At 31.8% G+C, this 24,315-nt stretch overlaps 1 protein-coding gene and 1 long non-coding RNA gene across 3 annotated transcripts; one reads left to right on the forward strand and one right to left on the reverse strand.

Annotated features, from left to right (window-relative positions):
* Window positions 1-1,772: 1,772 nt before the first annotated feature.
* On the reverse strand, window positions 1,773-10,004 carry LOC143056980 (basic phospholipase A2 PA-12A-like). Of its 2 annotated transcripts, none has more exons than XM_076230198.1 (5): window positions 9,885-10,004; window positions 7,195-7,258; window positions 5,388-5,526; window positions 3,446-3,561; window positions 1,773-2,640 (listed from the first exon to the last, which is right to left on the reverse strand). In XM_076230198.1, the coding sequence occupies exons 1-5, from the start codon at window positions 9,885-9,887 to the stop codon at window positions 2,450-2,452; spliced, it is 513 nt and encodes a 170-aa protein (XP_076086313.1). In that variant the 5' UTR covers window positions 9,888-10,004; the 3' UTR covers window positions 1,773-2,449. The 2 variants fall into 2 exon arrangements, with proteins under 2 accessions (XP_076086313.1, XP_076086314.1); XM_076230199.1 differs by lacking the exon at window positions 9,885-10,004 and adding an exon at window positions 8,200-8,393.
* Window positions 10,005-10,859: 855 nt separating this feature from the next.
* LOC143057071 (uncharacterized) lies at window positions 10,860-21,783 on the forward strand. The gene is made up of 5 exons (XR_012972620.1): window positions 10,860-10,950; window positions 11,652-12,282; window positions 14,196-14,234; window positions 20,831-20,897; window positions 21,421-21,783. It is a non-coding gene; the product is annotated as an uncharacterized LOC143057071 (long non-coding RNA).
* Window positions 21,784-24,315: the final 2,532 nt, after the last annotated feature.

Here is a 24,315-nt window from a genome sequence, read left to right on the forward strand (position 1 = left end):
ACGTTTGACGTTGGTGACTACCAATTTTATACGAAAACACATTTTGCTACCACTGTTCATATAATTGGTTCAAGAGAAATATATACACATATTATCTTACCTCCTATACATTTCTAGGAATATGATTGGTTAAAAGCGTCCTCGTGGAGACCGTGTATATTTCATACTAGGTTAGTAAGGAGGCGGGGCTTATTTCATACACAGTTAATATTGGAGTTACGTCCCTTATATTCCATATAAGGTTAGAAAGGAGGCGGGCCTTTTTCATACACGGTTAGTAGTGGAGTTACGTTCCTTAATATTCTATATTAGGTTAGAAGGGAGGCGGGGCTGATTTCATACACGGTTAGTATAAATCAAATCAAATCAAATCAAATATGTTTATTTCCTAATCAAAGGGCCCTTATAGGCATATGAATTACAAACAAAATGGATAATAGACAAAACATAAATTAAAATACATATTTAGAAACAATATGAAATTTAAACATTATAATATGATTTATATAAAAACAAAACAATAGTACATATATATACGACATTGTCAGTTCAGCAAAAGAAAGATAACTCTTCCCCAAATATTATCATTAAAACCTGTATTAATTCACTTGACAGTATTATTTCTCACTTCTAAGTTTGAAGTTAAAAATTTGCATAATTTTTTAATAAAATATATATAGTGGTGTTGCGTCCCTTTATAAAAACAAAACGGTACTGAGAAAAAATCTTAAAGAAATTGATGATTAAGATTGAAATAAATTCATAAAACACATTTAAACCTATCAAGTTGTTACTGTTGACATCTCTTTTTGTAGGATCAATGGAAGCGAGTTTCTTAATGCTAACAGTATCGAAGACTTGCTCATTTTGATAGGTCACTAGCCTAAATTTGACACGTTAAGATAGTCGGTAAGATAAATTCGTTACATATTGTGCTAGTGACCTAATACGGTATATACAGGGTAAGTAAATTCAATATGGGGATTCGAGCTTCGCTCTCAACCCATATGGCATTTACTGACCCCATACATATACCGTATTAGGTCAGTAATACACTATGTAACTAATATTATGTGTATACATGTATATGTCTCTGTTGGTTCTTAAACAGATTAAGCAATTAGATTTTATTAGGACAGTATTTTTGACAGACACAAATCAAATACCGGGCCTTAAATGACACTTTTGAAGAAAATAGAAACAAAGAGAAAATGAAGATAAAAGATGATTCAAATATATTTTAGATGTGGTATTATTGTCATTAAACAGAGCTGAAATTCAGTGGTAGTAAGCATTAATTAGGCCTTCAAAAATTATAAACTTCCATACCGTATAGTCGTATATAAAAGGCGCTGACATGAAAAATGTAAAGAAATTCAAACGAGACAAATTATGGCACAACTCATAACAAAATCATTTACGAAAAACAGATATTTAACGGACATAACCAACAAAAATCGTTGCTTTAATTTGTCGTTCGATATTTTGTAGTTTTATAAGATGTTGTTTTATATGCTTTCGGATTTTTGTTTTTGTTTATAATTTGTGTCGTGTTTTTGTCTTGGTTCCAGATATTTTTTCAAGTTATTTTTGTCGTCTCATCCGTTTACTTTGGTGTTGACCGATGCAGATGTGTACGTATGAAAATAAGTAAAAAACAATGTACTTATTCATCTGTTCAATATACTCTCTTTCTTTTTAATTCACACATGCATGTACCTTATCATTTAGCAGATAAGCAAGCGACAGAATGTTTAAACAGACGAATACAATTCCATATAGATAAATTTATTCTCTAAGAATATTTTATCAAACTATTAGAAATACAAATGACTAAAGAACTCTGAAAATGTTTAGCATTACCACTGTCTTTAGGGGCACCAAAATACCGTCCCCTTCCCTCCCCAACCCTTAAATATAATGAAATTGATAAAAAAAAATGCAATTCATTAGGTTAATTGAAAATGTAATATTGAAGATATAAAAAGCAACCATTTAACTTCAAGGGGGGGGGGGGGGGAAGGGGCTATGTCTTTTTTTTTATCTGCGTCAGAAACTAATTTTATATTTCTTTTTTCAACGCTATCCTTCAAATATTTTGTTCTAAATTCAACACTATAAGGAATGGGGGGAATCTGAATTCATGATATTTTTTTGGTCCTCTGTTTGAACAGAATATGTTTCCCCCAAATTGGAGATAATAGTATTTATTTAGTAAAAACCACACCCGCTTCTCCCTTACCCCTACACAGACCTTGAAGTTAAATGGTCGTTGCTAAACTAGGTTCTAGAATGTCGTTGAAAGTTCCTAGGTCTTCCAAAGACAACGTCTTTAATGAAAGTCAATGTCCATAGTGGTAGGCAGCAACATCTGAGAGAAGATCTTCAGCAACATATTCCTGCTGTATGCTATCGTTGTCTTTCTCGCGCACATTTTTTTTTACCTAAATTACATTTGACCTTTTTTGTCGGCACTTTTACATTTCAATCCTTTATCAAGTTTGTAGTTTTCATTATGATATTGGTTTTTGTATAAACATTCCACTAGAGCTTTATCACAGTCACAGATACGTCTTGGACAATTTTCATTGCGCTTGAATAAAATGGCGGGACTTTTACTTTTGACTTTTTGCGTTTGATCTGTTGGAATAAAAGATATATCTCATCAATTGCATTGTATATGTGAGTAATTTAGAATAGCAGACAACAATAATGAGGCATTCCAGAATTAATGTTACTTTAACACCCCCCCCTTTTCTTGTTTCCTTAAATTACAGCACCTATAGTTGAGCGTTTTCTTTGAGACAGTGTTGCAGTATTGTATCTGTTGGAAAATAGACAAAAAATGGTCGAAGCTTTAATTAATTCAAAATTTCATGTGCATAGCTGACAAATGTAAGCGTAACATGGAGGTACAGGTCCAAAACAAATGTAATTACCAACTTGAAGGATGGTGCAAGAAACTACGAACACACAAGTCTACAACTGTTGACATGACTACTAGTAGTCGTTTTAAACAAGTATTGAAACTTTTTATATAGTCAGAGACGAAAATGTGTTTGATATGAAATAAGCCATATTTAATGCACTTGATACAAAGTTATACATGAATACCTAAATTTTAAAGATTTTTTTTCCCAATGGACACGACTCATGTATTACGCATACATTTCACTTGTATTTAACAAAAATGTACTACTAAGAAGTTTAATGCCAAATGTGTACTGTACCTCTAGAAGATTTTGTTTCAATTTTTTGTTTTAATCATTTGTATTACAATAAGGGTATATGTCCTACATCTCTCTTTAATTTCACAACTTAAACCTGTCTATTTGTTGTGTTATTCAATATTCATTACAATATTTAGCCAAAAGAGTAAATTGTCGACGGTCTTCTGCTTTGAAACACAGATGAGTATATTAATCAGCACAACCATTTTACGTACCAAGACAATCAACTGTTTTATCCTGGATCTTCCATGCGTAGTGGTTCCATTTTGGTGAGCAGTCTGGAAGGTCAGTTGTTACTTGACCGTAGCAGTCATCATGCTGTTGACAGCATCTTAAAATAGAGTTAGAGTTTTATTGAGGTTGTTCGCTACTTTGTTTCAAAACAACAAGCTTTTAACAAAAGACTTTTATACGTTGAAAGGTACTAAAAAGGCAGAAAAAAATAAGGTCCGTGTCGACCATGTGGTTGATTTCTAGATGTATGTCATTTACAATTTGGCGGGAGGTTATTCTCTTCAGATTTTTCTTATATACCTAAGTCCTTTTTTCTTTAAAAAAAAAAAAAAGAAAAGATAACAAAGAATTATCTAAGATTTCAAAAATGGCTTTTTAAACAATATTTCATAAAATTAAGAAACGAAAAAGTAGGGGTCAGCGGCCTTTATTGGCACGACATGGATAAAACAAGAGAATTCCAAATATCTGACAAAAATTAAAAAGCAAGAGTGAAGGAACTTTTTGTTACGTTCAAGTATTGAGCATCGTTGTCTATTGGTGGATAGTTGTAAAATTAACAAACACCATCTCCGCTTATATCTTTTATTCAACGGGTCACTTTGGCGCAATATGTAAAAAGGAGCTGTTACCCTTATAGAACATGACTTCCTACTCTATTTTTTACTAATACCTGAATGAAGGCTTGTATGTTTTAGTACTTGGGTTTATTCTTATTGTTATGTGAACTTACATGAAAAATGTATATGGAAATAGTATATACAATTAAAAATCCTATGAGAAAATAAATAAAATAAGGCATAGTTTACTTTAAGAATCGTGTAGATTGATGATTTCTGTCATCTACTCAAATGGCTGGCATCCACAATAACATTGAATTGAAATTAAATTATACAAATATTAACCGGTGTTTGTTACAACTTATTTAAACACGCGTTTAATTGTCAATAACATGTTTTATACAATGTTAGGTGTTAAGATTTTATTTTGTATGCATTCAATGGTCTTAATGTTAATAGAATTTCAATATGAACAAAACTGCTGAGCATACAAAATACGTGTAAAGAGTTGTTTTATAAATAAATCATTATCTAAAACAATACCCCAGTAAACGATAGTGAAGTATACCCTGATCTCAAATATTTTAAAATTGACATAACTATTATATATTTTCAAAGAAAACAAAAACAGTTTTAGATTTCATCTACCGGAAATTGTATGACCCCATTTCTTTATTCTATTTAACTCTCCATGAATAATATGCATGAACTATTTGCCACTGTTTTTTTTAAATTAAACTTAATCTGAGAGATCAGTCTCATCAACTTAGATATTCTACAATATTGTAACATTTCCCGATTACGTTGTTACTCAAATATTCAATAACATTCAACCCTTTTCTGGAGAATCAGTCACTCATAGATTCCATGATAATCTACCCTTTTGAAGAATCAGTCACTCAGATATTCCATGATAATCTACCCTTTTGAAGAATCAGTCACTCAGATATTCCATGATAATCTACCCTTTTGAAGAATCAGTCACTCAGATATTCCATGATAATCTACCCTTTTGAAAAATCAGTCACTCAGATATTCCATGATAATCTACCCTTTTGAAGAATCAGTCACTCAGATATTCCATGATAATCTAACCTTTTGAAAAATCAGTCACTCATGATCAGATATTCCATGATAATCTAACCTTTTGAAGAATCAGTCACTCAGATATTCCAAGATAATCTACCCTTTTCCGATTAATCATTAGTTTACTTAAATATTCCACAACAATTAACCCTTTTCCGGGTACATAGTACCTCAAATATTCCACAACAATCAACCCTATTCTGAGATAGCAGTTATATATATTCAAGTTACTCAGATATTCCGGATCTTCATTCAATATTCAATATTCACTACTCACCTATCATCGTTATCCACAGGGGTGCCACTACCGCCCCATCCACAGTAACATCCATATCCATTGAAGTTGAGTGGATCTCTTCCTGTGGCATCTACAATCATCTCAGCTAGCTGGAACAAATCTCGTTTTACTCTCAGTCCTAAAAAAATTGGAATTATTATTCCTGAGTCATTTCACAAAGAATTTATATTCTATATTGTGTCTTGCTATGTTGTGATGTTATATTATTGTTTCAGATAAGGGTGAAGGTTAATACGTATTACCTATCAAAACGTTTAATCCCGCTGAGTATATGTGCACCTGTCCTTAGTAAGTCAGGAACCTGATATTCATTGGTTGTCGTTTGTTGATGTGGTTCATAAGTGTTTCTCGTTTCTAATTTTTAAAAATATTAGGCCACAATGTTTTTCCCGTTTGAATGGTTTTACACTAGTATTTTTTGGAGCCTTTGATAGCTTGCTGTTAGGTGTGAGCCAAGGCTTCGTGTTGAAGACCGTACATTGACCTTTAATTGTTTACTTTTACAAATTGCGACTTGGATAAAGAGTTGTCTCATTAGCACTCATACCACATCTTCTTAAATCAATAGTTTACAATAAGATATACAAGGGCGGGATAAACACATGTTAAACAATTCATTAGATAAAATTAAAGGATATGTATGCTAAAACCAACAAAAATTAACGAAAACTTATGACAGAATGCAACCAACAAAATGACCAAAAACAACAAATTACTGATATCAAAGTGCTTGCAGTTCTACAAGATAGGTCAAGGGCCTCAAGGCCAAATTTCGACTAATAAATAAATTATGATGTTAGTATAAACCAAATAGTTAAGTCCTTCTCGATGATCGACTCTCGAACTCGCGAGAATGTAGCTATCATAGGGCAGTGGAATACCACGACTTATATTGTCCGTTTGTCTTCTTATTTTTAGCCATGGCGTTGTCAGTTTATTTTCAATCTATGAATTTGACTGCACATAATATTCGGTTTATGTTAAAATTATTCAGAAAACCTCCAATGAATGTGAGCATAAACTTCCTATCCACAGTCTTGAAAAAACTTTACCTTTTATACTTTCAAATATGTTTACAGATTTTGCAAAACATTTTCTCATTCCTAATTAACAATATGAATTAAGTTCAAAGTTTTTTCTCAATCCGAATTAACAATGTGAATTAAGTCGAAAGTACTTTCAATTATTATTATTTTTTTTTTTTTTTTTTTTTTTTTTTCCCGTTCGTGTGTGTTTTTTTTTTTTTTTTTTGTGTATTCAAATTTGTACATATTGTGTTATGCAATAATATTGTATTGGTATGTCTATCTCTCCTTAGGGAGGCTAAATAAAGATATATATATATAAATATTGACAGACAGCACGAATATAACAGTGCTAATAATTACATGTAGATATATGTAGCAATTATTAGTTTTTATACTCTTTGGCAAGTAATCAATGAAAGAAATACTGCGATGATGAGATCATTGTTACAGATTCAGATTCAATATTTTATTAGAGTCTCACCACTTGTAATACATATTATACAATCATCATAATATATAAATTGAATAAAACAATAATTTTATAAATTAAAATACAAGTGCCATTCTACAAAGAATTATGAGAGTCTATAGAAATCAAACTATATATTTATCATGTCTATAAAAACATTTTTTTTTATGTAAAACCATACAACTATACAATTATCATGTCTATGTACATGTATCATACTTTTTATTTTCTATCAAGCGGTTGAAAAAGGTCTTTAAAACAATAACAATTTAACCTAATTTTATTTTACCTTCAGATAAACCAAGAATGACTACAAACAGCACCACCTGGACAGTCATTCTTATTTTCCAAACCTGAAAGTAAAAGAAATAATAAATATTTAGTTAAAGTAAGTAAATAGGTGGTTACACCTTTAATATGTATATAGTTTTGGTTGTAAAGTGTATATGGAGAGACAACTACATGTAGTATTCAAATCAATTCGATCATACGTAAAATGAAAACCCTATTTAGTGTTATTAATACTGGAGTATCTAAATTCGTCTTTTGTTGTTGTTTTTTTTTGGGGGGGGGGGGGGGGAGGGAGGCGGAGAGGGGGGCATGTATCCTTTACGTAATCAATAGAGCAATTAAACATACAAAAAAAAACCAGAAGGTGTGGGGGAGGTGATTGTGTGTTACATTGATACTTGCAGCTATGCATGTATGCTGAAGCGATTTTTGAACAGTTAAATTACTATTGTAATGAAAAGAGGAAATTATTATTTGATAAAGTTATCACTTTTTGTACTAATTTTAAAGAACTACCTAATGATAAGAAATATTTCTGGCTGTTGACAAATGAGCATTTACCAACTCTCATGTGCCTAGGAAATTACATTATTAAAGGTTTAGAAATAAAATCCAGATGTAAACAAAATATATGAAATAATATAACATTTTATTGTTATAAGATTTAATATAATTTAGTTATATAAAACACATGTTGTGTTAGGCTCTGATCCTGTCCATAACGTTACAGTATGGTATTAGTTTTCTGTTTTGCTTTTTCCAATCATATTGTGTTGTAAAATTATGCCCTTTATATGGGTTCTTGATTAGATTAATAAAATCCTTATCTTATCTTAATCTTATCATGCTTATTGTGACAGATAACAGTAAGCAGACCATGTCACCATGGTCACAGTACACGATTATTCAACATACTTCTTGTAATAATATTACACACACAAAAAATGTTTGATACAGAAATTTGTTCAAAGAAGAAATTCTTAGTATAAAAATAAATACTTACAATGTACGTGCAGTTTTATAGAAGGAAATACACAAAACAATGTACGTACAGTTATATAGAAGGAAATACACAAACTGATTACGTTTATTTAATCCTGCTGAAACCTAATCCTAGAGAATTTTATACACGTCACTTCTGAAACTTTAAGTATTTTTTTAAATTAAACGTCCTGGTTTTGTCATTTATAATGTACAGTAACACTAAACCATTGGAAGAATGTTTAAATGTGCAAAATAATTATAAGCAGGAAGCGGGAACAATATTAATTAGTCACACCATAGATGTAATACCCACACTAACTTTCGTTTTAGAAACAATGTGTTTCCGTATGATAACACTTACACAAATATAACGAACTGACTGTTAAGTAATATTAAAATGTTACAGACCTGACGATACATTTGCATTTTTAATTATTAATTTACAGTTCTGAAGATAGTACATTAGCATTTTAATTAATTCATTCATGAAAAGAATGTTTAACACTGAGGTCAGCCTTTTAAACTTTAATATGCATTTGAATCATAAATTATAACAAAATTAATACTTATAGTCTTCCTCTTAAACCGACCACCTTGATTTTATTTTAAATAATTATGTTTTTTTTATGCTTTTTCTAATTAATATTGATTACACAATATTAAGACATATAATGCAATAATAATAATACAGTATAAAAAATGTTTAAAAAGTTGTAGCAAGAAGTCTGTATATGAATAAAAGTAATGACAATTAATATCTCGAACAGAATAATATATGTACATCATAATATAAATTAGGTCGTAAAAATCGGCCATCCATACATGCATGTATCTGAATTCTAAAAAAGCATATCCGTATCATCAATATGAAAATGATATATTCAGACATTATAATGAAATATGTTTGATCATATAAAGAACTATTCTGAATTGTTTTCATTATTATTTTTTTTAATTGTTTGTAGTATTATAAAAAAAATATTTATGTTGTAATGTTTATGCCCTTTGGGGCCCTTAATTGGAAATAACAAATAGTTTTCTTCTTTAACCATGAATTGAATGATTTGCCATAGATAACGCGATGAACTGAAAAAAAGTCTTTAACTTATTTTAGGTTTTCTTTAGTTCTTGGTTATGGTAAAGGGCGGATAACCCTACATTGATACATGTGTGTAATGCATTAAAAGAATATAAAGTTAACCTTGATCTTGTTTTTTCTTCTTCGGTCATCGATTTTAAGGTCAATATTCTCATTAATCATTTTAAAAAACGTCACTACTTTTCTTATATTAAATCCATACAAATACACATCCATATATTCAGTAATAAGTTGTACATGTATATATATAGTCGATAAAAACAATCATTTATGTTTGCACACAGTTAAAGATGATATTGTGCTATTCATTATGGTTACTTGATGTTTGTGGGTTACCGGTTACTTTTAAAAATGTATTCAGATGGCTACTAAAAAGTAAATTCACAAAAATACCGAACTCCAAGGAAAACACCAAACGGAAAGTCCCTAATCTAATGGCAAAATAAGAAGCTCAAACACATCAAACAAATGGACAACAACTTTAATATTCCTGACTGGGTACAACGATTTTCAAAGCAGAAGAAATGGTGGATTGAACTCAATTAACTTATAATTAAACTATGATTTTAGGTCAATTATTTTAACAAAATATCATAAACACTTACCATTATTTTGACCTTAATCGGATATTACATATTTCGATAAAGACACTTCCTGTTCAAGGTAACCCCTGTTCAATGCTCTTCTGACAACGTACAAAGAAAACCATTCAAACGTGAACTACCTGGTCAAAAGGTACAATATGGCGAATATGTCGTTTAAATAAAATGATGTATAACGATAGTATTACGAGCAGGGCGGATCAATACATTTAAATTCAAAATATAAAACAAGAAGTATTTACACAAATGTATAGGGAAACAAGTGCAGTAAAACATTCTTATTTAAATCTAGTTCTCCAAATAAGAAAACTTTATTTACTTTGCATGCATGTAGATAGATAGGTGCACTAGAATTTAGCGAATAATTTGAAAAAAACTATGTATCATCGCCTACGGAAATATTTTACCACAGAAGCTTAGAGATATCACAAAAAATAACTTAGTTAAATGTAATTATATAAGATGTTCAACCATTCAATCTATTTTTGATCAATTTGATGAGGTTAACACCAATGAAATGATGATCTTATTGTAATGTACAAACGTATTTTTCCTATATTATTTGATTTTTTAATGGCATCAAGTATATATACCAAACAAAAAAGACTGTTATGCTAAAACAGTGTGCTTCTTGTCCCTGTACATTTCGAGTTCGATCGTCTTTTGCCTGTCCGTTATGAGAATTAAATTTGTCTTCCTTTTACACTCAGCTCAATATGAAATTTCACTCAAGGTAGAATTAAAAAAAAAAAGGTTTTATAACAGATTAAAATTCTTTTTTTAATGTTTATCTAAAAAAATACAATAAAGTATGCCAGGTTCATCAAATGTACTGGATCTTGTCTCTAGATATATAAAACTTTTAGAAATTGAAACAAACTGTCATATTCTTTTATATTTCTTTTCAATGTTTTCAAATGTTTTAAAGTTCGGATCAATGCTCACCTTAACAACAATATCATGTGATTTTTACTGTAATACTAAGGGGAATTCCTATGTATGGCTCCTTTGGAATGTTTGCTAGTTTAGGCTCCAAACACATTTAGCTACTAGTAGTTCAACCTCAAAGGTATGTGACATTATAATATTTGACAATTTGATACCAAAAGCAACAACTAAAATTTACACTTAAAAAGAGCAAAATGATTTGTCTGGAACTATTTTACTTTCATTTTAAGTTTTGTACTTCTGTAATAAGTCAGGTTATTTCTAAAATATCTTATTGTCATTTCCCAAACAACTGACCTATTTATCCACTATTCAATTAGACCTTTGGAATTTTAATTTAGGTTATGTGTTGTAGCTTAGGAATCTACCACTTAACATATTTCTTTCAAGTATTGACAGTTCAGTTCAGCTATTCCTACAGTGTAGTTGAAACCCTAGCTTCTTTGAAAGTTTTTAATCTATACCCAAAGGGAGTTTCGGAAATATATGCTTAAAATCATGTCAGGACCGAAGTACTGGTTACTTATCCGATAGTATACTTAAGGTTTCTATTTATAGTAGTTATCAAAGGTACCAGGATTATAATTTAGAACGCCAGACGCGCGTTTCGTCTACATAAGACTCATCAGTGACGCTCATATCAAAATATTTATAAAGCCAATCTCTATCAGCTGACAACAACGAGATTTTCAATTGTGAATGCACTATTATAATGGAAACAAACAGCAACAGAGAAACATTTGTCCTTCTAAAAACACCATATAAAATGAGATTATGTTAATCGTTTAATTAGTAAATACTTTTCTTTGTTCATTTTTACAGGATGGATGCAAAGGGTCGCCGTCGATACTTTATTGTAGGATCAGTCATTTTGGAGATTGCTCAACCACTGCTCAGAACCAGATTAGAAAATGACTACAGAAGTAAAGGGATAGGGTCACTACAATCTTTTCTAAACACTCTACCAGTATTACACATACTGTTTCACTTACGACACAGAAATGCATACTGTTGTAAGGACAATCTCAACTGTTGCAACCACTCAAAACTTCCGCTGATTTACTGTCAGTGGGGTCTGTTGTACACTGAGAACCCAGGTCAACCTGGTCACAACTGTCACTGCAAGTTCACAGCAAACCCAGTCCAGCTTAATGAGCTTGATATATCATTAACAAGTTTGATTTTATTGAATTGCTGCAATCTTCAACTAGCTGAAGATAACGCTGTGCACAAATTACGTCGCTACAAAAATGACTACCTCAGCCACAACACCGAATGTAAAATAACTGAGACAGAATATAAAAGCATGTGGACAGACCTGACTAATTTTGTCTTGCAGCTAGATCCAAATAAACAAGATGACATAATCAGGATAGAAAAAAGACCACTTGATGAAAGACTGTGTATTAAATACAGTACAGATCTTTTGAATATTCACAAGAAACTGAACGAGGTAAGCATTATTTCTCTCCAGTTAAAAGTTAAAAAATATATTTTATAATAAATACAATCTGAACCTTAAATATGTAATAAGAATAATTACCTTTATTTAACTGTAACTATTAATTCACTGTTAAAAATAAGTAAGAGGTTTACTTTACCATTTGTCATTGATGAGTCTTTGTAGACGAAACACGCGTCTGGTGTATATACGAAATTTCAATCCTGGTATCTATGATGAGTTTATTTACATAAGAAAATACCTGTACCAAGTCAGGAATAAGACAGTTGTCATCCGTTCGTTTGATGTGGCCATGGGTCAGCCTTTGATTTTTCCATTTGACTATGGATTTTGTTTTGGATGTTCCCCGGAGTTTGTTTTTTTTAATTTCAATTAAATTTAAAATGTCTTTTTGGATACTCAGGATAACATTTCAAATCCTTTTAGCAGTTACCACTGGGATCGAATTGCAAAACATTAATGTCATATGGGTGTTCTAATCCTGAAGTTATCCATAATCGATAAGTTTCCACACATCAGCGTATAGCATCGATGAACGCCATGTACGCTGCCAATACGCTATTAATTTTGGACGCAGTCAACTTGTCAATCATATATGTATCGTGTGCACAACGAGCCTTAATCGCTTTTAGGACATACGATAAGCGTACATAAGAGTTTATCGGGCGTTGCAGTAACTTATGTTTGGGTATGTCTTGCGTTTGTCTAACGCAGATGAAATGCACGCTACTAAGAAAAAAATGTCCCTTGAACGTATTTGCTATATAGATGAAATTTTTTATGCTGGTTTAAAATTTCATGGAGTTACAGTGTTCACCAAGAGTATACCTCTGCATTTAAACGTACATCAAACTTATGGAACGCAAGTCTAACGATTACTTAGCGTTCCTCTTGCGTGCACCTAACGTACTAGAATACGGACTTCGTCAAATTTATCTGTGCGTCTGGTACACGTCAGTCCATACGCCAATGTATGGCACCGGCATAATCTTATGAGTCTAATATAGATGAAACGCGCTTCTGGCGTTTCAAATTATACGACTCGTACCTTTGATAACTATTTATACCACTAGGTCGGTGCCACGGCTGGTGGAAGTATCGTCCCCGAGGGTATCACTAGACCTGTAGTCAGCACTTCGGTGTTGACATGTATATCAATTATACGGTCTATTTATTTATATAAATCTACTGTTTGCAAAAGTATAAATTATTGGAAATATCTAAGATTTTCTTATCCCAGGCATAGATTACCATTGCCGTATTTGACACCGACTTTTCGGCTTTGTACCTGTTCTGACTTTCTATTTTTTTCAATCTGAGCATCACTGATGAGTATTATGTAGACAAAACGCGTCTGGCGTATTCATTCCTAGCTGAAGATCAGTTATTTGCAACTAAGACAACATATAGCTTTCTCATGCGCCAGCGAATAACAATAATAAAAAAGTAGCATATCACCTGTCAGAACAGATCAAGTGTAATACTTTTCTAGAAACTGAATAATGCAAACATAGTAAATAGTTATCAAAGGTACCAGGATTATAATTTAGTACGCCAGACGTGCGTTTCCTCTACATAAAACTCATCAGTGACGCTCATATCAAAATATGTATCAAGCCAAACAAGTACAAAATTGAAGATCATTTAGGATCCAAAATTCCCAAAAATTGTGCCAAATACGGCTGAGGTAAGCTACATGTATGCCTGGGATAAGAAAATTCTTAGTTTTTCGTAAAATTCATTGTTTTGTAAACAGGAAATTTATACAAATGACCACATTATTGATATTCATGTCAAAACTGAAATGTTGACTACTGATATAATATAGAATCGAATGATTTTAATTTATATGCTTCATATTGTTTCGAGTTAAGGTTAATAACCTTAAAACAAATATTTTACAGATAGTCACTGGTATTGAAGGAATTGATTCCGCTGTTCAGGTAGGTCTATTATCTGCAATATGCCTATTTGAGTAAAATTATATCTCAAAAATCTTAACTGAAAAGTAATGCTAAACGATATGATGACAGCTAAAACGTTACGCACGCTGTTCCTACAACCCCTAGAATTTAAAACAGAATCTTCGAAATTTCCTCCGCAAAACAAAATAAAAATGTTAGCAAACACAAACCACTATTAAAACAATTGCAAATTCAATATATGTTTTAAATTATGTTTTTATAGCTCTTGATCATATACTAAGTAATATTTAGTATTTTTGAGGAGTAAAGTAACAAAGCTATTTAAAAAACGGATGTCCAACGTTACATTTATGAAAAAATGTTTTAACCCTTATGTGTAGTGATCCTATCTCTTATTCTTTGATCTTCCTGAAACTTGGCAGGAACAACGACATGTTTCGGTTCTTTTTGGTGCTGAAGCCGTTATTTTTCCAATTTTCATTTGACTCGGTGGCTGTATAGTAAGCTGGAATAAGAAAATGTCCAACGACGTTTTTCGTTTAAGTCAACGACTGAAAGTGAATTTTATAAGTAGATATAGCGGAAAATGAATATAAAGAGTAAGACAATAATAACATCTACCAAAAAGTACAAATATTTGCCTCATTGTTCAAGAGTTCATATATTGCAGATTCTATAAAATTTTCTCTACACAGTTGTTTTTTTAGCCATTTTGTTCAAGTTGATTTTTCATTTTTCAAAGCAGTTAACGCGTATTTTTTAACTGAGAAAAAGTTAGATACACGAAGAGTATTCTTATTAACTACATATTTGGGTCTAAAAGGAATAAAATGCTTTCGCACATCTTTCCAACGTCTGAAAAGGTCGAAAAATTAAATAAAAAAAAAAACGCTAATTTCCGACGTTACATACGCTAAACTTTCAATTAAATGTTCATGATGAATAAAACAATACGTGTGGTGAAATTTGGAATAAGATGTTGATAGCTGCCGAAAAAAAATGCATGTTGCTATAAAATCCGGTAGGGGACATAGATTCGACACAGGTTAAATTTTGCAATTTTTATTAATCGTTTCAAAGCTTTTAACGATTTATTAAAAATAATGGTGAAATGAGAAAAGAAATCTCATTACATGAATTTCATGCAACTTTTGCAAAGACAAATTGGAAACACCAAGACAGTCTTCTAAATGTAAAATGCGAATTTTAAATTATGTTGCGGAAGTACTCCATAATAGTCCATCAGCTAGTTTTCAAAATCGCACTAGTTAAGGAGTTTGTGTTACACCCCAGGGTACCGCGATTTTTTTTGATAGAATTAAACTTCATTATCTTATTGATAAAATACAAGGTGTTAGACTAAAATAAAAGTGTCCAAAAGAGGTTTAAAAACGTCCCTTTTAATGGTCCCCTAATTTAGCTATCACGATTAAGTAATTTTTAATTAAAATTTTCAATATAAAGCGATGAAAAAAAATTGAATTATAGGTTTAAACAACTAAAACAGATATAAAACTATCATATTTAATGTAACTCTGAAGATTTTTTGTTTAAAAAAAAATATTCATTTACATTACAAACAATCCGATTTTTTGGGTTAAAATTAAGGCATATTTTCTCATTTCATAAAGAAATTCGTAATGCAATTATCCGTTTTTGTGAATTAAAATTCAAAATTGACCGGTATGCAATGTTTAAACTATTTGCAGTATTTATATATCGTCTAAAGTATGAATTATTCAATAAAATATATGTACGTGCAAATACTCGTGAAATACCGGAAATCATCACATTACCGTCTTCGATTCAGTCGATAATATATTCATACCTGAGTGCATACATAAGCACTTTAAGCTTATTAATTTGCAACTGAAAACAACTTTAAATTGACGAGTTTATTGTTTTTGTGAGACAAATTATTTTATAAAGTAAATGTGTAAAAAAATATTTATGAAAAAATGACAAGTAAAAGTAATTTTTGGCGTTCTGAAAGGGTGCACTCTATCGACCTCAATAAAGGTGTGCTTGTTTACATTTTGTGTTTTAGCTATGTCTTGATTGAGTTAAGATTGTTAAGTCATTTAATCGACAAACATTGCTTTGAAAGAAGGTCAAATAGTCAGTTGGGGAACTTGTTAAGACTTTTTACTTTCTTTGGCACAAAACTATGTCGATTTGACATACCGTCTGGTTACTATTTATTTGTAATGTGAACATTGTTCCTCATTTGATAGTGTTTTTTCCCCATTTTTTTTTCCTTCTTGCTTGGATATATTGCTTCACTGTTCAATGAATTTAGTCTTGTTTTTTAAATTGTGAACATATTGTCAAATGATTTTGTTACTTTGTTTGCATTCAGTTTTTTGCATATGACCGTCAAAACTATTCCCGATACATGTCAGTCTATTTGCTTCATATGCAAAATATCAATCCTGATGCGCATGAATATCTTTCATCTGGTTGTTTTTGTGTTTAGAGAAGCTCTCATAGATTTTCTAGATCTCCAGTTGACCAATCAATAGAGCAAACATTGAACAGAGATAAAAAACAAGAGGTGGCATTGTTGGTTTCAGTTAAAATCAAAGTTTTACTAAATGTTGGTTGTTAAATGCACATGAAAGAGCTTCAATATCATCAAAATGTCGAGATTTGGCAGGAATTGTTAACCCTGAAACATTCGCACAAAAAGAACTTGAAAAACTCAAATGAAGCGAGAAGAAACTGACTATTAAAATTGGTTCAGACACTGCAAAGGTGGACAAATCCATTTGAAACATCTAAGCAGTTATCTGGCTTTTCCTCGGATACTGTTGCTTCTTCGGAATTAAGGTGCGACCTTCCAAACGCGTATGAAAAGGGAAAGTCGGCATCAGAAAATGTCATTATTGAACGGCTTATTCAAAAGTCAACCAATAACTTCAAACTAATCAAAAGACAATCATTGCTTACATTTTCAACAAGGGAATAAAAGGTTAACAGTTAATGGGTGATAAGAACAGCATCATATTGAAAGCAGATAAAAATCTTTTTGGTAGCCTGCATGTCATAGCCCAGACTAGACAGTTGGATATACGAGAGGTACTCCAGTTTGAATTATGTCCTCTTCCATTGTTTCTTGCAAACGTTGATGATACACCTGTTAAGGTGGTACCTAACACTACAGGGAGATAACTCTGTAAAATCAGCTTAACGTTTTAATTACGTTGTGTTGTAAAGGGAATATTAAGCTTCTCAATGATCAAAATTGGTGTTTGTCAAACTACTATATAACCAGTGTAATTTTTCTGACAAAATGGTTGGTTCAAAATTTTTGAAATTTTTATATTTTTGTTAAAGGGTCAAAGTAAATACTTTGTCAAAATTTTATAAAAATTAAACGAGCCAAATTTATTTTAGTGAAAGTGTTGGGTACCACCTTAAGACAAATAAATCTGTCCTAGGTGGTCTTTAAGAAAAGGACGTTGAACAAATGCAAGCCATTCCTGAGGAAACCATGTGGATATTTGATGGCATGGCAGTTATTCAATCCTTTACTAGGATACCAAGTACTTTTTTCTGATTTGGCAATTGTTGTTTAATAAAACACCCTTTTAGTTTCAGAAAGAGCTCCCCGCATTGATTTTGTCACTAATCAGTATCCCACAATATCCATAACAAATTTAGAACGGGATCGCAGGTCCTTGGGAGGTCAAATCATAACGACAATTTCTAGATCAAAACAATCTTGTCCTCGTTAATTGAAGAATTTTTTGTCAGTTGGTAGACAAGGACTAATACTATTAGTATAATAGTCCCAGTTTATTTGTATCATATGGAAGTATGTGCCACAAAATATATGTTGAAAATGAAATAGTGACAAGTATAGAATGCATTGAGCTTCTGAGCATACAGGAAGAAGCCGAAACAAAGATGTTTCTTCATGCAAAACACGTAGCTGACAAAGGTTACGATTCCATTGGTATAAAATCGTCTGACACGGATGTGGAAGTATTGGCCTGCTATTTTCAGAATTATATCAGTTTTAATATTATTACTACAAATGCAGATTAACAAATGTACAATTATCATCTACTGCCCCCAACAAAAGATGCAATGTTAAAGCACATCAAACGAGCCAACTTTCAGGCAAAGATTTGGAAATATGCTCTTCAAAACAACAGTGTTCCATCGCCAAACAACCATGATTAGATTGTTAAGAACCATTTGATCAGCATCAATTGGCTAGACCAACCGCCAGTGTTAGATGCTTTATTGATACCGATAAGCTGTTCATGTAAAGCTGGTTGTGCCGCCAAAAGATGTTCATGTGTTCGACAAGGTTTATCCTGTACAGATGGCTGAAAATGTACGAATGCTTGTAGCAACAAGAATAATCAAATCGTTGATATGGCTGACGATGACGACGAAGATGACGAAAATGAAGATGATTCTATGGATTGACCTTCTTCATGACTTTAAAATGTGGTGATTCTGTTGTTAAACGAACTTTAATATAGATCTTGAAACCCTGACAGTTCTTTTATTTTTTTAGTACTATGTGTGTTTTTAATGACTGTGATGTACATTGCTTATGTTTGTGTTTGTCATTGATTCCATGTTTTTTTCCCTTTCTTACCTTTGAATTTTGTTCAACTGCCTTTAGTTACTTGATGCTCTATGTTTCAATGTAAAAAATATACCTTTTTTTATCAAGAAAACTAGTATTTCTGCTTTGTTTCATTCAAAATCATGAATTTTGGATATTACCCTCCCCCTTTTTTTCTTGGTCCTATACGATTTAAAAATAAAATAAAAATTAGCCTCGGTATTAATAAGATATGATTTGTTCAATTTGATAAGAGAAATAGTACCGAATACTTGGTTACATTTTCTTTTTTCTGTATATATGGGTTAAACAAAGATTTTGATATACTCTTAAATAAGACCCCTTTTAACCCCTTTTGGACACTTTTTCGAAAGTCTAACACATCTTAAAATATTTTTTAGAAATTACTCTTTAGATTTATACAAAAAAATTGCGGTACCCTGGGGTGTAACACAGAACTGAAATTTTACCTTACCAGCTGATGGACTATAATAGATCATTAAAAGTCGTCACTTAGTAAGGTGTATTTACCAATATTAAAAGACTTAATACAAGTCCACGGAATGTTTTACTTCGCGATTTGTCCTGCTATTCATGTTATAACTGTCGTGATGAAAGTAATTCCTGTACTATCGAGGCTGGAACTTTTCGTCAATATAAACTTGTGCATGAAATGGAGGTAACTGAAAGACTTATCCCAAACAGCGACGAAAACCGTTTCATTGAATCAATAAAACCCAGGATCATGTTAGCCGTGTTACGGACGATACAGGAGTAGAATACTATGTTTTAATATGTATATCAGAAGTTAAACAATTTAAGCAAGCAACTTTAGATGACTAGGGAAATAATTATCAAGCGAAGGTTCAAGTAATTGAAGGGGTGTATTTCGACAAATTATGTACCAGGGTAAATACAATTCTATTCAAACATTATTAAATCGATTCCCACAACTTGAGGTAATTTATGATAAAATGACATCACAAAAAGAACAGAACCAGATTCAATCAACAACATATAAAAAACGAATAAAACTTGCAAAAATAAATCGAAGTCAAAAACCCCATTTGACGCCGTATTGTTAGTGTAACGTCGTATTGTAGGACCATCATGCACAACGTTTAAACAAAACGATGTACGCAAAACCTATCGTCCCGAGGCATCATTTATCGTATGCGTTAAAAAATATATATATACTGTTGTTCGTACATGGTTCGTTTACATCCGTGCAAAAATAAATATGCTTGAAGCGTTCCGTTTGCGTTTGTACTTCGTTCTTACATGCTTCAGGCATCTTTATTATTTGTTAACTCTTCATTGATTGCATATTTTTTAAGTTTTCTTAATTTTCGAACATGTTATTCAGTTATTGGTATTTGTTGTTCTTTTATTGTTTCCATATGAACTTAGCTTTTTTGTTCTTCGTTGAATTATTCCACATTTAGTCATTAAGGTAAATTTAAAGCGTACTGTGCTATGGTTTTTGCTTATATCTTGAAAGTAGGTATCGACAGTAGTTCATCGATGTTTAAATCTCGTAAATCGAAGAGTCAAATAGAGGAAATAATCGAAACCGGGTTTGTCGATACGATTTGCTTAAATCCGTTTAATTTAGTATATACGCCGGAAAGTTGTATTATTAGATATAGGAAGATGTGGTGTGAGTGCAGAGTGAGACAACTCTCCATTCAAATAACTATTTGTAAAAGTAAATCATTATATGTCAATGTACGGCCTTCAACACGGAGCCTTGGCTCACACCGAACAAAAAGTTATAAAGGGCTCCAAAATACTTATCTAACACCATTCAAACGGGAAAACCCGTGAATGTACATAATATTCCATCTCCCTTTTCGTATTGCATAGTCATGTACTCGTACTGGAAGATATTCCGAAAGAATTTAAAATTCAAGAAGAAAAGAAACTATTTTATTCTTTCTGGGAGTATAGTACGTAATTAGTCTTTTTAAAGAACATCCAATATCTGAATTTAACTTTTCATGAACACAAAATTTTCCTTTCCTAACAGGAACTATTGAGTTACCAGAGAAATGAAGCCACATGTCAGTACTGCAAGAAAAAGTTGATTGAACACGGTAAGTCAGTTTACAGGTAATTATAAAGACAAACATGCTTTAAAGTTTTAATTTACATATTCTCATTATATTGATAATTACTTTACTGACATGATAATGAATTATCAGAATAATATTTAAAAATTATATAACTATATATAAAGTATTGTGACGTCATAACGTTTCAAAGGACCTTTATCTATAACATCTTTTAAATGATTGAAAAATGTAATGTCAGCCATGTAGTTTCGAGGAGTAATAAAGAACTAAAGAAGGCTCGAAACGTCTTGAAAAATTGGTTTATTGATACAATTATATAAAGTATGTTCCCTATTGGAATTTTGAAAACAAGGAATTATATAACTGTCAAATTTATATTTGTTAATTGTTTCTTAATTATTATTTATAACTGTTGATGTAATTATCCTTCGGTTCTTGTGAGTCTTTGTTTACTCCTTGGTTTTGATTGCTATTGTCTTGAATACAACCAAAATCTTTTTAAATTTTCCTTATGCGATATCTGTATTACAATGTGTTTTTATAGGCATAGATGAAAGAAAAACAAGCCTCTACACACTTGGACAGAATATCTTTTATCCTCATCATCAGATTGATCTGACGTCAAAATTCAGTTCACTACTGCAAAGAACGACGTTAGATGTCGTTATGATGGACGACGGTCGACTTGTGTTTTGTTCGTGTTATCCGTTCAGACTGCTTATCAGTAACACAGAGGGATTAGAGATAGAAGTTATACCAGTATATGTTAATGGAAGTTGTCTTACTGTTGTCAACAACTCTACAGTGGCTGTTATTGTTAATCATGCGTTAAGTTATCCTATAATAGATTTGTATGACATAAACATTAAAGACAAAATTGAATCTGTATCACTTCACGGATTTGAGGATACTTGAGGGGGAGGACAGGGGTAAGGGAGACAGGGAGAAAGGGGATAGGAGAAAGGAGAAAGGGGGTGGGAGAAAGGAGAAAGTGGGTAGGAGAAAGGAGAGGAAGGCTGGGAGAAAGGAGAAAAAGTTGGAGAAAGGAGAAAAAATAAAATATCTCTCCTTTTAAGAAATGATCTAATATTTCAAGAAAAAATATCAAAACATTATCTTTTAATCGAATTTCAATTTAAAAGTGATACCGATAGCTTAATGATCAATCTAGTATGAATTAGACGTTCCATTAGATTAAATCCGGATTTTAACTCAACGTTTGATTACGTTTTTTTGACTTCGTTATTTACAATTTTACGTTGAACGTTATCATTTCCGGTTTTCTATAATGGAAACAATTAGTGCTGGGGTCCATATATTTGGACGGAAGCAAGGAAAGGCCTTGGATAATCATTTCATTTATCTGGAAATATCGGCGGAAAATGATTTCGCGTCATTCCTGAAAACCTTAAGGTTGAACAATGGATTTAGCGAAAGGTGCGCGAAGTTTGGAATAACTAACTTTGAGACAGAGCTGTCCATTTTAGAAAAAAAAGACCGTAAACTTGTTGTTATAAACAACAATTCATCATTCAAGCATGCTGTTAAACTGCTTCTTAAGGAAGAGGCTGATCTTCATGGTAATTAAACTTAATTAATTTATGAAATCACACATTATGACATCTGTATTTCTTTTTTCGTACTATGTCTATGATCTACTATGAAATTGAGAAGACCATTGTCAGTTAATTGCCTAGTTTGTAAAACTGGGGCTGTTTTAACAGAGAGAGATTCCTTTACAGTTTTGGCAAATAGCCTTTAGATATCACAGTCGGTAAACGGCCAATTGACAAAGGTTTTATTTGATTTCAATTACTTGTGGGTCGGTCGACACACTTATAGTTAGTTTAATATGTTACATGTTTTCTCATTGGTTCAAATGAACTTTTTATTTACGACAGCAAAACAGCAAAATTACAGCTTATTTAGTCTCCATTTTTTTCTGTATCCTTTAAACATCAAACACATGACTGCCCTTTGATTCTTTTCTAACCTGTTTTTATATTATACCGTTTTTGTCCTTATGTATGGCGAACATCCCCTCTATATTCAATGTAGATCGAATGTTCTGACACACGTGCTTTCCAAAACCTCCTTTTCTAGTATGCACCGGGAATAATATATTTGATACTGTTCTAGACTGTTTTGTTAAAAAAAACCCAACTATTTTAACACAGGGCGTGAAAAAGAGAGCATGTTTTGCGGTACACTCACACTTATGACACAGTCGCTTGAGTTTTAGTGACAAAAATATAAAAAAGAAATTAAAAAAAATAAAATCGTGTGATATCTAAGTCATCTATGTAATAATATAGGGGCATATCACACGATTTTTTTTTATTTCTTTTTAACATTTTTGTCACTAAATGTGATTCGACGCTTGGGGCGGTCTTGACCACGTTCATTGATAAAGACTCTACATCAACTGGCAAGATGAAGAACAGGAATAAAAACCCTGTTAATTGATAATTTGTATTTTGTGCGATTTTGTCCCATGTTCATCTTCTCCATATCCCTTACTTCCACTACAGTAGCATACAGAATTGAAAGAATGTTCATCAGAAAAGAACTTGTGGCAATGATTGAAAGGGAATGGTTTTTCAATCACCCCAAAATAAATCTTCTGTGACAAGAACTTATTTCACATTGTGAAACATGCAAACAATGCTGTTTAAGTACATATGTTCTAACGGTACTGTCGCAATCTGAGTATGACTATGATTCCGAGATTTGTAGTATAGTTCTTTTATGTAAAACTGCTTTTAAAAGGATGCATGACGAAAATACAAAAATTTGCAAGGAAATTGAAAACATGCAAAATATGGTGGAGCAAATTATTGATGAACAACATCACTGATTCATCACTTTTGATGAAATGAATGACCTAATTCATTGCTCGTAATGTATATGCGTTATTTTTGTGTGATTATGATTTGTGATATATTAAATTGCTATATTTGAACAATAAAGTTTGTACTTTAACAGGTTGCAAGTAAGCATTCACATCACTGCTATAGCAAATCATTTTAGTGGTGTTCTCCTTACGAAAGTTCCTATAAAGCCGGCGTCTATTAGCTCGTGACCTACTGTGCTAGGGTCACGAGATCAGCTCCTGATTTGTTCTGTGACACATTTAGAAGATAAATCATGCATATTAGTCTCCGGCAGTTCATTGGCTACAGTAAAACACAAATCAATCTCAATGAACATGTACAAAATTAGTGAACTTCTATAATTATTGCCAGGCACAATTATCAACTGTACCCTTGAGAACATTGAGGTACAGATAAGTTGAATGTGGCCTTGTAGTTTCAGAAAAGAAGACGTTCACAATTATAATACGCAAACATGAAAGAATCCTTCCATTCAATGTGATTCGATCGACGTTTTTGTACTGTATCAAACAACAAATTAAAGTTATATATATTTGCGTATTCCT

Source organism: Mytilus galloprovincialis, chromosome 13, assembly GCF_965363235.1.
Source record: "Mytilus galloprovincialis chromosome 13, xbMytGall1.hap1.1, whole genome shotgun sequence".
Classification (NCBI taxonomy): Eukaryota; Metazoa; Mollusca; class Bivalvia; order Mytilida; family Mytilidae; genus Mytilus; species Mytilus galloprovincialis.

Bases quoted from the DNA above. Each gene is read 5' to 3' on its own strand.
- LOC143056980 (XM_076230198.1), bottom strand. The intron at 5,527-7,194 runs GTAAAATAAAAT...CAATTTTTTTAG, and splicing joins CATTCTTGGTTTATCTGAAG to GACTGAGAGTAAAACGAGAT. The intron at 3,562-5,387 runs GTGAGTAGTGAA...CTCTATTTTAAG, and splicing joins CCTGTGGATAACGATGATAG to ATGCTGTCAACAGCATGATG.